This window comes from Bison bison, unplaced genomic scaffold (genome assembly GCF_000754665.1).
Source record: "Bison bison bison isolate TAMUID 2011002044 unplaced genomic scaffold, Bison_UMD1.0 scf7180017864163, whole genome shotgun sequence".
Lineage (NCBI taxonomy): Eukaryota > Metazoa > Chordata > Mammalia > Artiodactyla > Bovidae > Bison > Bison bison.
In genome coordinates, this window is record NW_011494735.1 from 2786177 (window position 1) to 2803800 (window position 17624).

At 32.1% G+C, this 17624-nt stretch overlaps 1 protein-coding gene and 1 long non-coding RNA gene across 8 annotated transcripts in view; one reads left to right on the plus strand and one right to left on the minus strand.

Annotated features, from left to right (window-relative positions):
• The window catches only part of LOC104989746, a 3560-nt gene extending 3078 nt beyond the window's left edge, over positions 1 to 482 (plus strand). The window contains exon 2 of the long non-coding RNA XR_825412.1: positions 5 to 482. This is a non-coding gene — a long non-coding RNA (uncharacterized LOC104989746). The remainder of the gene's footprint in view (positions 1 to 4) is intronic.
• Positions 251 to 17624, minus strand: part of CNOT2 (CCR4-NOT transcription complex, subunit 2) — a 132621-nt gene continuing 115247 nt past the window's right edge. For all 7 annotated transcript variants that reach the window (XM_010841522.1, XM_010841518.1, XM_010841519.1 and 4 more), the window contains 9 exons: positions 14962 to 15087; positions 13078 to 13202; positions 11991 to 12111; positions 11738 to 11894; positions 10535 to 10596; positions 10396 to 10445; positions 8501 to 8601; positions 6640 to 6784; positions 251 to 758 (listed from right to left, as the gene is read on the minus strand). In XM_010841522.1, the coding sequence (XP_010839824.1) occupies positions 672 to 758; positions 6640 to 6784; positions 8501 to 8601; positions 10396 to 10445; positions 10535 to 10596; positions 11738 to 11894; positions 11991 to 12111; positions 13078 to 13202; positions 14962 to 15087 (974 nt within the window). In that variant the 3' untranslated portion in view covers positions 251 to 671. The remainder of the gene's footprint in view (positions 759 to 6639; positions 6785 to 8500; positions 8602 to 10395; positions 10446 to 10534; positions 10597 to 11737; positions 11895 to 11990; positions 12112 to 13077; positions 13203 to 14961; positions 15088 to 17624) is intronic.

The window sequence follows — 17624 nt, forward strand, 5'->3', positions numbered from 1 at the left end:
ACACATTTATTACAAAATCGTAACAAAGACTGGACAGTGTTTTGCTCATTCTGGAAAGATGAAGCTCAGTAATAACACAACCCTGGAAACCATCCAGAGATTGTGGCAATATCTTTCTTCTAAACAGTCAGATATTCTTGCGTTAAGCTTGGCGAAACTGCCTTTCAAAAACAGAAGGGGAAGTAAAATGAAGGAAGCAGACCTTGCTCATCTTTCCAAATGAAATACGAGAAGGATCTTCACATAAAAATGCACAAACATTTGTTATTTTATTACCAATAGTGCTACAATGAACAATGCAAATTTTGTGGTCTAATTCTGTTGAGTCTCTTGTGGGTTTTCTTTTTTTACATTTTAGAAACTAAATGGTAAACTTCTGTCAGTGTACTTGCTTGTCTTTACAGACCCAAGTCTGTCTGCTGGCAAAAAAAAAAAAAAAATAAATGAAAAAAACTTCAGACCCTGCTCGAACTAGAGAAAAACAAATTACAAATTTAGTTGTTGGGCAGCACATAATTAGTAAGGCAGGACCTCAAATGGTGACCCTTTGCGTAAGCCAATTGCCAGATCCTCAAGGAATTAAAACCAGGGTGCCTGAGCCACATCAGTTCTGCAGTTATGTTGAGTATTGTGCTGAGACAGCCATACCCCAAGAAAAGGGAAGTCTTTTTTTAGAAGGCTTGCTGAGCAGGGTTGTAGTTGAAGGTGGATGGCAGGTGAGGCCGTTCTTCTAATTTGTCATATTCCAGATGGAACTCCTATAAAACCAAATTTAAAAATTTAGATGATTTCCTCTCTCTCTGATCTCAGATTTTTGTCAAAATATATTTACTATATGAACAAATAAAATACCTACAAGAAATACGAATGAAGAGATATACCAACTCTTTTTTTCCCCAGTAAGTAAAATATAGCTTGAAGAAAAATAATGTGCTGTAGTTTCTATCTGATAAATACAAAAATGTAGACTTTCTGCATAAAAGTCAGAGACTAGTCATGAGCATCTATTTTATGACACAGAAATTTTATGCATTTTTCTTTGCTCAAAAATAAAAGTTTGAAGGGAGCAATTACTGTATTGCTAATAAAAAGTATTAAAAATTATAATTTAAAGTAAAGCTACCTTCAATGAAGTATAAAACTTAAAAATCTTTTTTCCATGAAAAAAGTTTGGAAATAAAGGATTTCTCTATTTGTCTTATCACATGTTTTTTAAAAAACAAACATTAAAGTTATTTTAAGGTCATTATCTGGGGAAAACTCACACCTCTCCAGACTTTTCATTTCACAATCCTCAAATCCTGAAAAGATGTAACTGCCACCCCAAAACTGACAGTGCTTTTGCTACAGGCACATCTGAAGATGAACTATATATAGCTCATTTTAATTAAACTTTCAAAACACTACATGAGCTTTAAAATTTAAGAATGATAAAGCAAATTCTTCATACTTCACCAAGATCAAGAAGAGAGATGAAGAATATAACTTTGTATATTAAAAAAAAAAAAACACCTTTTTAAACCAAAAGGCCAGAGGTTCTAAAATTATTAATTCTACAACCTGTATTCAGGTAGCACAAACCATCTCAGTTAATCCCATTTAAAACATTATGAACCATTATATGCACTACATACTAAAGAAAGTCAAGTAATGTCAGTACCATGGCTTAATATATTTTACCTGTTTTATTTCAAATTAATTCATGATAGATATTTTCATTATTAAGTGAAAATTTCATTATTACAATGAAAACCTAGGTCATGAGTTATAAAACCAAATATTTAAAATTTTAGGATATTACAGTAAGAATTTATAGAAATAGCAGGTATCAGAAGCCTAGTATGTGTCAAAACTAGAGACAGAACTAGTTTTGTTCTCATCTTCATAACTGTAAAGTAGACATCATTATCTTCATATTTGCATTGGAGGAAAATGAAGCTCACAAGTAACCTGCCCAAGTCATACAATAACTGGCAGATCAAGGAGTAGGATCTAGACCTGTAGGACACCGAAGCCCATGATTTTTCCAGTATAACACACTATTTTTAGCCCGAGATCCAAAACTACTTAATTACACTTCTATCCAGAAATAATGTTGAAAAAATTCAGTCCAGTGATTGTAAGGCAGGCACACTGTGATGACTTTTAAGAAGTTCACTTTAGCGTTAACTAAGGCACAGAGCTTATTTGCTTATCAGTAAAACTTTAGCAAACACCAGCATCATCATCATACTCAAAATAGCCTTCCTAAAGCTTTGTGTAGGCACCTCTCCCTCTCTAGATACCCTGTCTAGGTTTTAAAAGAATTTATTGCCTGGCTAAAGATAAGTATCTAAATTAGTGGAGAGTATCTTCCCGTTGTATCATTCTTTAGAAATTAAAATTGGCTAACTTTAGATTCAAAATATGTATAGTTATTGGGTATAAAGTGTGTTTGCAGCTGACAAATCATATACTCCACTATCTGAGATATAGAAATTAAAATTATGTTCCATTGTCCTGTCCTCATCATTGTACACTGGTGAATTACACTGTATATTATCAGAATTTAAACTAGAGTAACTTCATCATATTAGAAGATCAATCTAAACCTAGGGAGTAAATATGATAATTAAAATCTCAAAGACTTTATATATCAGAGATTCAGAAATTAAAGAGATCAAATTTGGTCTCATTTTAAAAATCTTTTTGTCTTCTATGTCTTTTTATTTTTCTTAAAAGACATAAAGACTTAAAAGACTTTTTCTTTGTTCCCTAACTTTACTGATATCTTTTTTACATATTTATCTTACATGTACACACGTACCACACATCACATACACACTTTTGTATAATCTGTAGGGGCAAGAAGTGTGTCTGTTTTGTGTATCACTATCTACTGCCCAGAATACTGAGAATACTACTGAGTTGCCAGACTCCCAGCAGGGGTATAATTAATGGCTAATGAATAAATAAACATAAATTTTCATTTGTTTTAGGAACAGAACACTTAAAATTTTTAAATATTCTAAGATTAGGTATTCAAAGGTCTATGCATATAATTGCTTTAATGGAAAAAAAGATTTGTAGATGACAGTTAAATGGTTTAAAGACTAGAAAGAGTTCTAGGCACTAAAAATCACATTTATAGTAGGTTATGATATGATAAAGGATCCTAAACATTAAAAATCCTACTCAGTGTTGGACCCATAAGGTAAACTCAGCCTGAAAGAATTCTGACACTTTAATAAGTCTTTATAGTTTGAGAAAGCTATTTTCACCTAAAAATTCTGTGGATAAAATTATTTTAAAAATCTTACTCACTGAGACTATATATAACAAATTTTTAAATTAATAGGATATTTAATAATTCCAACTTAATTACATAGGACAGATCACACAGTGTGACAACAAAATAGATTATCTAAAAAAGAATAAGCAAATATGATGTAAAATTTTTTTTGCATATGTTTTTTTGGTTACAGTATCAAAATTTTTATGAAAATACATTATTGAGATATAGGAAATTCTTTATATAAATAATGGGGCTGTATCCTAGAAATCAACAGAAAATTTTAGGGGAGAAAGTATACTTCTGATTTAAATAATCTAATCCCCTACTTAAAGTATTAAGTAATTTGCAGAAGTGAAATACAAGTATGACTGAAAACATGATTACAGTCTCGATCAGGTCAATATTTTTCAATAATACCATGATAACATCAAGCTATTAACTTATAATACTAATTCATACAGAAGGCTTCTTATCAGTTGATGCTATTAAATTCATGTTCTTTACCTGTGAATAATAAACCACAATCACTTTACAGATGGGGACTTTGACTTGGGACATGGCACATCAATGGAAGACAGTTTGCTGAAGTCTGTTAATAAATATACTATGGGATTCTTAATTCCTAATCCAATTTCTAGAAAAAGAGTGAAAACATCCTTTAAAAAAACAAACCCCAGAAGCCTTTGTGAAAAGTTTATTCTGTGAATATAACATAAAAGTTTTAAGTCCATGAATTTTTAAAATAGAATCAAAAGAAGAGAGCTGCATATTAATACTTGATAGAAACCAGTATTTCTGCTTATTTTCATTACTATGAAGATAATTTTGTTGAAGAATATCAGTGCAAGTGGCCAACAAATTACTTTAATAAAGATTTCTCAAAAATAGTTTAATAATGATATTTCTCAAATTTTATTTTTCACTTCACAGCTAAACATTTTAAAGGTAAAAGTTAGGCAAATGCTCAACTTAGACAGGAGAGATCAGACAAAACTGGGTAAAATTATTACTTTACATACACACACAAACATATATAATTTTCTTTAACATGACATTTACCTGAGAAATTGCTTTCATGGGAAATTAGGGAATTTATTAATGTTCAAGTTGTTTCTGAATATTTCTCTTTCTGGAAAACTGGTTTTTTTTTTCATGTAAGTTGATTTCCTCACAGATTTCAAACTAAAATTCAACTAAAATTACACATCTACTGATGCAAATATCTATTTCTTTCTGCATGTATTTGGAATAATTTATGATCTTGAGCAAAAAGCTTCAAATGAGTAGAACAAACTTCAGTTATTTACTATTAGAATTTTTCCCTTCCAAAGATACTCCTCCTATAGAATGAGGTTCTCTAACTATGGTGTCAAGGACCAGCACAATCACTGGCATCACTTGGGAATTTGTTAGCAAAGCAACTTCTCATGTCCCACCCACAGACCTACTTGAACCAGAAACAAAGCAGGTTGGCCCAGCAACCTGCCAGATGATAAAACAAGGCCTCCAGATAATTCTGAAGCAAGCTAGAACCGCTGACCTAACAACAATCAGAATTTCTCCATCTTGGAATTATAGTAATCTATAATAATAACACTGATAAAAACAACAACAAACTACCACAACTACTCTCCCATATCAAATACCTAACGTATGCCAAGCAGTGCACTCAGTGTCTATGTGTGCCTGTGTAATCTCAATTAATCTACATGATAATCAGAGGCAAAAATCATTCTGATTTAAAAGATAAGGAAGAGAGAGAGAGAGAGAGAAGTTGCTCAGTCATGTCTGACTCTTTGTGACCCCCATGGACTGTAGCCTACCAGGCTCCTCCGTCCATGGGGTTTTTCAGGCAAGAGTACTGAAGTGGGTTGCCATTTCCTTCTCCAGGGGATCTTCCTGACCCAGGCATCGAACCCAGGTCTCCCACACTGCAGGCAGACGCTTTACCGTCTGAGCCACCAGGGAGAGGAAGCAGGTATGGAAAGGAAACTAGTACAAGGTCAAAGTATAAACAGCGGAAACAGGAGTTAAATTCAAATCCTGATACGACAGTTATGGTTTTACTTCATTATATTTATTAAAGAACAGGTAATATACACAATGTCCTGTATACTATTTGTAAGTAATTATTTGTATTTAACTAAAGGTTAGGTCATGAATCTACCTTTTAAAGTCAAGAGGTGCATATTAGAATTGTTAAAATAACTCAAGTACAGTACAGTGTAGAGTGGTATCTAGACTTGGACTGAGAAACAATGACACTTACCATTAGAGAAATACCCCAAAATATAATAATGAGAAAAGGTTTAACCTTTTGTATGTGTCATCATCTTTTTTTTTTTTTCTCGCCGCCGCCTCTTTCTGCCCCCTCATCTTTTTTTTTTTAGCTCACCTTTTCAGTTTTTTTTTTTCATGTTTTATATGAAGTCTTTTAGGGATGTAAAATTTTGTAATAATTATCTGGTAAGCATCTTATCTTTTAAAAATATTTTACTCTTCAGTTTAGTAAAGCTGATTAAAAAAAAACACTAAAAAATTATTCAATGAAAAGAAGTAGTTTTTTCTGTTTAAATTTAATAAAACCAACAAAACTAACTCTTTAGTTTTTAATTCTTAAGATCTGTCAGTGGAAAGAACATTCAGAGAAATCCTGAAGTTATGAAATCAGACACTGTGAACTATATTTTCTACTAGGCAGAGTAAGTACCTACAAAAGGAACTAAACACAAATGTGTAATATGCCACAGCACTGATGAAAACTACATGTGGGACAGTTAGAAAGGTGTTTTTGTGAGGAAAAGTTGCAAACCAAAACAATTTTCCATTGGCCTCTTCCCCCCAGTTATTTCACATACTAGTCAAAGGAACAATCATGATTAATGCTTACAATTTTCTTTCTTTATATTTACTTGCAAATAAAAACTCAACCAAATTTCCTACAATGAGTGCAAGTGTTTAAAAAGTCTATGTCTATTTATATACTGGTTTTAAGAAAAAATCTCATATTTGCTTACTTTAAAGTAATAATAATATAAGAATACATGACCGGGATTGAAAGAGGGTATCTTTATTTTACAACTGAGCAGACACAAAAATATTTCAAATGTCACCAAGGCTTGTGAAAAATTACAAAATTTCTTACCAAGTTCAATCATTTTCCTAAACTACAGGTAAAATGAACTACTTCCAGATACTCTCCCAGAATTTAAAACAAGCCAAGGAGGTGGAGACAAAGGACTCAGCAAATATCTGGCACATTATTAGAATGGATGTACTGGTACATATAAACAGATAAAAGAAGACACTTCTTATTAAAATCTAGATTTATACATTTACACATTTGCACACGGAAAAAAATATACCTTAGCTACTTTCCTCCAGTTAAGACAGTCAAAGAAGTAATATGTTCCCCTCTCATATGTATTGGTTTTCATTGTTGGCTCCATGCCTGGTGCCCTGGTAATCCATACTCGTTCTTCTTTGTGGTATCTCCAATCACGGTTAAAACTTCAATTTTTAAGAGAAAAAGACAATTAATTTTTTCCTGTGGCTCATATCAAACATTTTCTACATCTTGTAAAACACTTTTCAGAAAATAATCAACACAATAACTATATGAATATTGATGCTTCTTTACCCTGATTTTTAGTTATTAAATACAAACCTAGTAAAATAAATATAGGAAAAGACTTTTTAAATTTCTCCCAAAACCACACTCTTTAATTAATACACACATCTTTATTTTTATGCAAACAAAAATGAGATCTTAAAAGCTCTACGAGCAATGTGATAAAAAATTTGGCAGACCAAATAAAGATCCAGTGTTCCAGAAACTTCACTCCTTTTCCATTCTTAATATTCAACAGAAATTGAGATATCTATTAAAACAAACAAAAATCTCAACTATTTGTGTTATTTTGTAAGAAACTAAATGCAAAGCCTATTTGAATTAACTAAATTCACATAAAATTTGTAACTAATTTCAAATTTTAAAATATTTAGAAAATTCTTAATGAGTGTATTACTTTTATTTTTTATTCAGATCTCATTGATCCTAAATTCTCAATAGCCCAAAGGATATCCATTAATATTCACATAAGAATTATTGACAGTTTACACCACCTGTAAACCAGGGAAGTAACATCCAAAGGAGGTAAATGTACCACAAAAAATGTCTCTGGTAGAACAAACCTCCATGCAAACAAATTCCCTCCTATCAATACAATGAGGAGTTATTTTAGACATATATTTTATATATGTTTATATATTTTTAGACATAAATAAGATATGAGACAGAACTGCCAGTGATGGATGAATGAATGACTGATGAATTTATTTATGTATGGAGTAAATCAAAAGGAACAAGTAACAAATGCTGTCTTACAAAAAATGAGGGAAAACATGGAAAAAAACAAATTCTCAACTGAGAAATTAAAAACAATTTATTACCAACACAGTGAATTTTACATTTTAAAAGTATCTGATCCAATGCCATTTATAGGAATGTTAATAATGTTAAATAATATGTTAATAATATAAAATACTTAACTCTATAAAAAGGTCTCCCAATCATTACGTCGTAAGTTTTTGCTAACAATTCACTTTATAGTAAACACGATTAATAGAATGTCTATTGCTAACAAAATGCTACCAACTGGACATATAAAAAAATGACACAGAATTTTTATTCTTAGAGCATCAGGTAAAAACAGAAATGCTCAGAAAAACAATATATTTAATGGACTCATTTCTTAATACTAGTTTATTTAAGTTGGCCAACAGGCTTCTGATAATAACTATGGAGTTCATTTTATCAATACTTCAAAATATACAAGAAATATGCATAGTGCCTTGCCCTTGTAATGCTCAATATATATAATAAATGATGAAATTCACTGTCATTAGCATTAAGTGGTTCCACAAGGAGAAGGATGACCCACAGTTGTGGACCATATCTTATACTTCATTTATTTATAAAAATCAGATTTACCAAATGCACAAATCAAGCTGATCCTGACCTCTTACAAATTTAGGGTTATTTAAGTTTGAAAATGCTTTTTATGTATACAGCTAAAAGCAAAACAACTTTAATTTCTTGATGAATATTTCCATTCTAAAAACAAAGACAAAGACAAAAACTACAGCCATTGTCATTAAAAAGAAAATCTTTTAGAACAAGATCTACCATAATAACAAAAGTTTTTAAAAATACTTTGAACATACAGCTCTACTGCAGCTAAAAGTTGTAATACGTCTCCTCCGTTCATGTAATAGAGATAGAAAAGAAGGTCTTCTCCGTATCGGCCAAGTTTTATTGCAGCCAGCTGGAAAAGATACATTATTCTGAAATGTAAAATGAGTTTGAAAATCCTAACATATAACTGATTCCACTAAAGTAAAAATGTAAAGATAAAACAGAAACTCCTCTCTGCAGCAGATAACTGCCATTACATGATTACAGAGGTAAGTTATATAATTTTAAAGGGGAGTTTCATCATTTGAATGACTAAAGTCACTGAACAATTATTTCTGATATATCTATTTTATGTATTAACAGGAGGAAAAAGCTAAATAAAACTTCTGAGCAAGCTCTAATGCTGTCTTACTTGAGGGTCTATTAATAATCAACGTGGCAATAATAGTGGAACACTGTGTTCAGCAAAAAAGGACTTACATTCAAGTCCTAGTTTCATTACTTACTAATATGACCATATCCAAGTTCTGTAATGTGTCTGACCTTTCAATTATAAAACGTAGTCAACAATACCAACAAGAATTACTAAAAATGTAACTGAAATTAAGTGATAATGTGAATGCACTTTGTAGAGTGCTTGATACATACAAGCCTTAAATATTAACTGAATTTACAACTGAAAGTGATTCACAAAATGATTATGTACTTTTAGCAAAACACAGATAAGTATAAAAATCATAAAGGGATACATTCTTTATTTTGTTTAAATGGATGACTAAAAGATGGCTACTCTATACGTCACTCCACAGAGGAGAAACAACCGCCTAACAAACTATCAAACACAAGTTCAATAGTCTCAAATTCTGACATTAAAAATAAATATTTGTTTATCTCTTTATTTACACTTGTATTTAAATGTTTGTTTAGTTATTGTTACACATTCTTGGAATGTCATTTTTCTCTCCTCTCATATTATCCCCATTCAAGCAACAGTCTTCAATGTGACAAATTATCCTAAGGCATTATTTCTTAAATTATTACAAGAAAAGGTTCTGGAACGCTCAGGTAATTGGAGCAATAAATGAGTGCTATCGTGGAAGTGGCAGCAAATCACATAATCCATAAACAGAAAAAACTAGCTCTACCTCATACTTCTTGTCTTCCATCTACTCAAGACATACTGACAAATACATGTTTCTCTTTACTTGCCTATCTGCAACGTCAATATCCATTTGACTACACAAACTGCGTGGTACAGATGCAGGACACTATTTATATATATTTATATTATACATATTTATACACGTAACACAAATATATAATTTTTAACAAATTATACGTATCCTTTCACATGACCAAAATCTAGTCCCCTAAAGCAGAAGTGTTTTCTTTCTTAGAATAATAATAAAAAGATTAAAGCTGTAAACTCTTAATAGTTACCTATTACTAGAAATTTAGGTAATTAAAAATAGAAAATGAGCCAAAAAAGTCAAAGATAATAGCTTTAAAATGTAATGTATTTTTTTCATTAAAAACATTGTAGTATTCATAAAGAAAAATCTTTCTTATTGATAGATACATAAAATGAAAATATCAGGAGGAAATTTTCAAATTTTCCATGTTACTTTGTTCCCATCAACTGTGGTTATGGTTACACCCTGTTATTAACAACGATAAAAAAGATTTTACTGGTCCTAACATTCTTTTTAAAATATTTAAAAAATATAACCCAGACCTCATCAAAACACAAGATTATAAACAAAAACAGAAATTAAATTGTTACATATAACAAAATGGACATACAAAAACATACCCCTGAGACCACTGCTAATTATTTCAAAAAACTATGCTGTCAGAATTGAAAAACAGTACCTAAAAACAGATAAATTCATGCTGACTGAGTAGAATAATAAACTACACTCACCTTATCCCTAATGTGAATGTTCGTTAAGTACTCAGATGGAACATGGAAGTCTGGATAATAAAATGAAAAAAGCCTTATTAACTGATTCTCAGTTACAAACACATTTTTTAAAGGTCTAAACAAAAATAGATTATCCTACCTATGTCTTGAGGTCGACAAGGTGAAGATGCCCAGGGTGATGCAAATTTGGGGTAGAGATTTCTGAATAAGGGGAAAAAAAACCATTCTGAAGTCCAAAGCAGAAAAAGAGATTTCTAATTTTATTTTAGGAAATCAGGAAAAACAATGACTTAATACATTAAGATGCGCATCCTCAAACTTTCAATTTCTTTTCTTGGTTTTACTATGACTTACACAGCAGGAAACTGAAACAAAGTTAAAAAATATACTTCCATATGTGCACATTTGTATATATAAAAACTACTTCAACTCAGAATGCTTTAAATTCATTAATACTATGTCTTCAAGTAAAATTACTTTCCCATTTTTATAGCCAGAAAAAAAGTAATTATTACAAACAAAAGTTCAAATTCAGCAAACATTTACAAAGTATCTATTATTATATACCTGGCACTAGGTGCTTATACATTAGCAAGCCTAACAAAGATCATCAACAACATGAAACTTACTTTCTGATTGAGGATGGTGGTTTGGGAAGGAGACAGACAAAAACAACTGAGAAATGAAAAACATGAAGCAGCATGGCAGCACAGACAATCTTACAGACAAACTGAGGTTACCAAAAACGACAAAGTCAAAGGGATGACTAGAGGTGAGCAGCTGAGGTATCGTGAAGAGTAAAATTTCTGGAGGAGAGAAATTCAAAAAGCTGCGATTTCAGGGTTTAGGAAAGACTGCTGCTGCTGCTGCTGCTAAGTCGCTTCAGTCATGTCCGACTCTGTGCGACCCCATAGACGGCAGCCCACCAGGCTCCCCCGTCCCTGGGATTCTCCAGGCAAGAACACTGGAGTGGGTTGCCATTTCCTTCTGTAATGCATGAAAGTGAAAAGTGAAAGGGAAGTCGCTCTGTCCTGCCCGACTCTCAGCGACCCCATGGACTGCAGCCTACCAGGCTCCTCTGTCCATGGGATTTTCCAGGCAGGAGTACTCCAGTGGGGTGCCATTGCCTTCTACTATGTATGTGTATATAGAAACTGCCAAATTATAAGAGGAATATTACTATAAAGTGAGAGTGATACAGCAACTAACATAAGAGGGGATGACCCAGAGTCAGCAGATATCAGCAACTATGAGTGGTAGAAGATGATACAATTCGAACACATACATTAAAAACTGTAGGGAGGTATTATACACAAATATAGAAGAAAAGAAAAAAACTTACTCGGGAGAGTTCAGGTTGAGGCCTAATGTTGTTAAGTCACTTCCTAATGCAAGATGTACCATTCCTGGGTCTGTCTCTGCTGCCCTGATAAATGTTAACAGGCCAATCATTCCAAATTGGTCCGTCACCATCCCTTGGGGAATGTTAGTAACCCGACCTGGATAAGAAAAACATAGTCATTTCTATCTTTTAGGAAAAAGGAAATAAATAAATAAATTCTATAGTATCTTTGATATATTCTATAGAGTCTCACCATCAGGTAACACCTGGATCCCTTTTTTCTGCTGGTTATTATTTTGTGTCGTTGAACTTTTATCTCCAGGGAATTTGGGTCCATCTGTACTTGAAGTTGTCTTGCCAGATGTATTCAAATTCTAACAGGATAAAAAAAATTAAATGTGACGTTAAAATCTGTTAAGTGTAAAAATTTCAAGTTCATATAGTAATACTTTTTTACTCATTTTTATTATATTTAAGTTGGCCGTAAATTATTGTCTATTCTTCAAGTTCTACATGAAATTTTTTGTCTCCACAATTGTTCCATGGTATACAAATAAACCCTGTATTATACACCTTTGAGCATTTAAAGGACAAGAAATATATGGAAAATATTATTTATCTCGGATCTTCAGTCACAGACCAAAAAATCCATCTCTCTATCTTAGAACTATTTGCTACAGGATACACTTGAAGTTATATTTCTCAATACCTTTATTTAGAAGACAAACTAAACATAGTATATTACCTAAAATAGCACCAAAAAAACCTCCAAGGTAAATCAGAATATATGAATCTTTAAAATTCATATCTATTTTAATTCTTACCCAATAATCTTCTTTATCAATTATTTTAACAATATACACCTTCCATCACACACACACACACAAAAGCACTATTTTCATTGAAATGTGGAAGAAATAAACACAATCGTTAAGTCAGAAACAGGAAGCTGAGTTGGTTGAATCAACACAGGAATAAAAATGTGTATAAAGATTCTTCAAGGAGAAAACTTACTCAAGAAAAACACAGCTCCTTAGAAGGCTATAATATCAAACTTCATGGGATCCAGCTGACAGGGACTATAATAAAAGTCTACATTAACTCTGAGAAGTTCAACAGAAATTTGCAAACCTATATGAAATAGGAGAAAAATAGGCTATCTTCTAAGTTACAAAGGTTTTCCACAGTTTTCAGAAGTTATATTACTACAGATATTCAAAATAAATAATTTTCTAATAGTATTTAATGTGTCCTTAATACAGACTATAAAACTATTAATATAAGAGAAATCTGAAGGGAAAAAACTATGTAACTCACATAGATAATTTTCAGTTACTTACAGATTTACTGTCATCGTTACTTGATGTTGGATCTTTATAACTGGAACCAGGTAATGCTGGAAAATCTTCATTGTGTATTGAGAAGTCCTGGGATTGCTCATTTGCTGGTTTTGTTACCATTCCAACTATATAATGAAAATAATCCAGAGAATTGCAATTGATATTTATGAAATTTTGCTACAAATTATAAAAAGTTAACTTCCCTCATGATAATATACCAAAAGGAATTTTTTTTATTATGCTATGAAAACACACTTCAAAAAATTAGTATTCTGGATAACAATGAATAACTAAATTTTATATAATTGATTAATAACTAAAATACACAAAATAATACAAGGGAAATAAGTGCTAATCCCATAATTCTAATCTAATGTCACACATAGATGCTGAAAAAACATAATCTGATATTGGTAACAATTATTAAAACTTTTTGTTTAAAAGCTTGCTTTAAATATTTGACTAGTTACTATAAATACCAGTTAATTGTCAAATAGCAAATGAACAGAATAAATTTTAAAGAAAATGTCAGTATTCTACTTGAAAGTGACTTACAGAGTGAGCAAATTGCAATCAATTATAAAACAACTCCATATTATTTCAGATTTTCTTGGACTCCATGTAATAGATGTAAAACATGCAAGAACTGGGAAGTAATCCTCCCACTATACTTGGCATTAGTCAGGCCCTTATTGGAGAACAATATCCAGTTTGGGGCTCCACAATTCAAGAACGATATGGAGAAACTAGAGATGGTCCAAGGAGAGCAACGGGAATGATTAAAGGGATGAAAAAATGGACCTATGAGGAAAGGTTAAAAACATTAGAGTCTGAACTGAGAATCAAGTAGCTAGGTACTCAACTTCCAGGGCAGATCATTTTTGCTTTTTTGGTGGGGAGGAAGGCTAATTAGGAAACACTTGAAAGTGAATAATAAAGTTTTCCCTTCTTCACATATTATTATTTGTATTCATATTCCGAAAGTAACATAAAACCATGTTGGTTGAAAATGGGAAAAGCAAGTATCTTAGAACTGATGAAATGATCCCTTTAAGTTCATTGTTTTTGCTATTAGTCTTTATCACATTCTACCAAAAGGAAACAATTATGTGCAAAGGATATAAAAAAATATGGTTACATTGCTGTTACATAATTTCCATGTCTAGCCAAATCTCTTTTATTAAAGATAGTGAAAAAGGGTATTAGTGGTGACCAAGAGTCTACACAAACTATATATACATGACCCATAAGCAGTTCTCAACAGGAGGCGATTTTTTGTTTGCATGAGACATGTGTCAACATCTGTGGTTGTCACCATGGCTGGGGAGGAGTGGGGCGGGGAGGGGGGCGTGCACAAAGGGTGGGAGTAGGGGTTGGGGTGCTACTGGGCACTGAGTAGGCTAGGGCAGGAATGCTGATAAACATTCTGTATTGCACAAGAAACTATTCATATGTCAGTAGTGTGGAGGCTGAGAAACTGGCTTAGAAAAAATCATCAGTGTATGGTTAGTCATTATTAATTACTAGGAATGTGAGAATGTATTCTTAAAAAAAAAAGTGTGATGAACTGAACAAAGGCACACCATAGATTATTAAGGTGTACTAAGGCAGAAATGCCAGAAGAAAATAACTTCTGAATACCAATGAAGACTTCCTTTTGGGGTTTCTATACAAATTAAGTTTTCCCATTTAATTCTGCTATCATGGTATTCTGGGAAGAAAAAGCACTTTGCATTTATCGACTCTGACAAAACTACATTGCTCTGATTAGAAAACACATAAATCCATGTGTGTACACACACATGCATGCAAATATACACATATGTGTGTGTGTGTGTAACAGAAAATTTTCACTAGCCATCCATAAAAAGCTTAATTAATTACCATAAGGAGCTCTTCCAGCCAAGGGGTTTATTAATGGAGTTGGGTTACCACTTCCTTCCCTTCTGTTTCGGTCTGCTAATGCTGGAAAATCTGAAAGGTCCAATCCTGTCACATTTTCACTTCCATCTAAATAAGAAGAAACAAACTAGTTACTGCTCTACAAACATTTTAAAGAGATTATTACTAACTATAATAAAATTTGAAATGACAGTGTCTTCTTCCTAAACAATGTACAGCACTGTACTTGGTATATGTAAATGTACAATAAATATTTGTGGATTGACTTCACGTGAAAGAATTTATGAACAACTCAGCAAAGCAGTATGTATCTACTACATAATAACAATCCCAAATCCTAGAGACTTAAGATAGATAATAAGGAGTAAGGTGGTACATTATTTCCCCTGTGAAAGATGGTACTCAAGTTATATAAGTACTCAACCTATAACTTGATTAGTAAGAGGGGAGACTGTTGTGATAAAATTGCTCTTTTCACTATATTCAAAAACAGAGGTTGTATCTGGAATGCTTGGAGCTTCATTTCTAACACTGGTGAAATGTTATGACATTTGTAATGACAGTGCCTCCTGCAAATGGTCTGAATCATATTTGAGGCACAAGCAATGGGAACAGAATCCCTAAGGATATTTTTGGTCTCTTTGGCCTATTCCATATACAAATGTGTATACATGTGAGTATGTGAGTGTGTGTGTTTTGCAGTTGAGAGTGTAAGTAGGGTGGAGAACATAGGATACATGGAGAGCTCCCATGTCTGGTGAGTGAATTGTATGAGAATATGACACAAAGCCCAGAAGTTTATATTACCTATTACACAGTAGGCGCTCAATAAATTGAATAAATAAAATATCTGTTCATTCTGAATTTTAAAATATCAGTTTCTTTCCTTTAAAAACTAAAATTTAATCCAACATTTCTATTTTGCCTATTTTAATCATTACTTTGATCTCTTCTCAATGTGTTAATTATTCTAATATTCTAACAATATTATATTCTTAATTTTTGAAGAATTTATTTTCTATCTTACTGTTAGTATGCACTATAGTTTTTCTTTGATTTGTCTCATCTAGTGTATTATAACCATTTTCAATTTATTTGCCCCCTCTTTAAGTTTATTTTAATTTTTCTCTAATTTTCATAACTAGAAGGATCTCAGAAAGAAACAACTAAGATTACTCTGTTCATAAAAAACAGTTACATAGAAAACAGTTCATAGAAAACAGTTCCAAGTCAGGTGACAATTTAAAATTATGAAGGGTAAAAGATAAAATAATTCAAACCCACTGCTTTTAAAGAAACTGCAGCTTATGAATTCTGAATTCTAAACATGCATTATATAAAAAGGCAACAATACATATCAATAGCTTATCTAGTACTTTAAAAAGTAATCTCTCTTGAATTACTTGATTATGAATTCTAACTATAAACTTACAGTAAGCATTAACTTTTAAGATGGAGTTTAAATTTGGCATATATTATTTAAAAATAACTAAAAACTATTAACTCACAAATTTTTATTTTTAGGGTAAGACTTGGAAACAACTTTCCTAGTGTAAAATATACTTAGTTAAAAATGACTTAAAAAAATAAACGTAAAATTTACGTAAGTGTATAAACCATATTTCAGAATATAAGATGGCACTGTGAGACACACTGTCACTTTACGGTTCATTTATGAGGGAAAAAAACTAGCTAATTAAATTATGATATGCATCCTAATTTCAGAGATACTTAAATAACCCACTCCAGTATTCTTGCCTGGAGAATCCCATGGATGGAGGAGCCTCGTAGGCTACAGTCCATGGGGTCGCAAAGAGTCAGAAACGACTGAGCGACTTCACTTTCACTTTAAACATGAAAAAAAGTGCTTCTGAGAAACAATGGAATATGGTACTTCATATCAAAACACAAAACTTTAAATGCAAAAAACTGAAATTCTGAAGTGTCAGTTGGTCAATCCAGGTTGCTACTAAACATACAATAATGTTGAAAAATTAAAAGCCGATAGCCAGAACTATCATTTCAGTTGCTAATCTTCTCATGCTTCCACACACACCCCGTTTCACTGATCATTCTTTCACCTTCCACTTCCTTTACTGTATTCCTCTCTCAACAATCATACTCATTTTTGCTCCTATGACAACATCCTTCATTTGCTTTCTCAGGAAAGGGTCTGGAGGCAAGTGTGGAAGAAGATAAAACCTGAAGCAGAATAGTAACAAAGCCTCCTGTTCTCTTCTGTCTGAAGCCAGCTGATAAAAGAAACCAATAGACTGCAAAAATTCGTTACTGTCAAAATCAGAATTGGCTTTCTATGTACTTAAATTTTGAATTTTACACATAAAACCGGATTAAAAATTTATGAGTTAAATGTAAAAATTAGTATTATTAAAACTATTAGGAAAAAACTGTAAGTGCTCCATATAGTTTTAAAGGTTTCTTCAACCTGGGTCTCTATAGCCAGAATGCCACAACACTCAACCTAGTTTAGACTACAGTAAAAGGAATGAGGATAAGAAAAGCTCTTGAAGCAAAGATTCTGAGGCACAAATATAGACTAAGTTAACATTCATGCTTTCTCCAGGTGTTAAGGAAACAAATCTGAGGTTTTAACACTGCTATACCATGCCAAGTGAAAAAATATA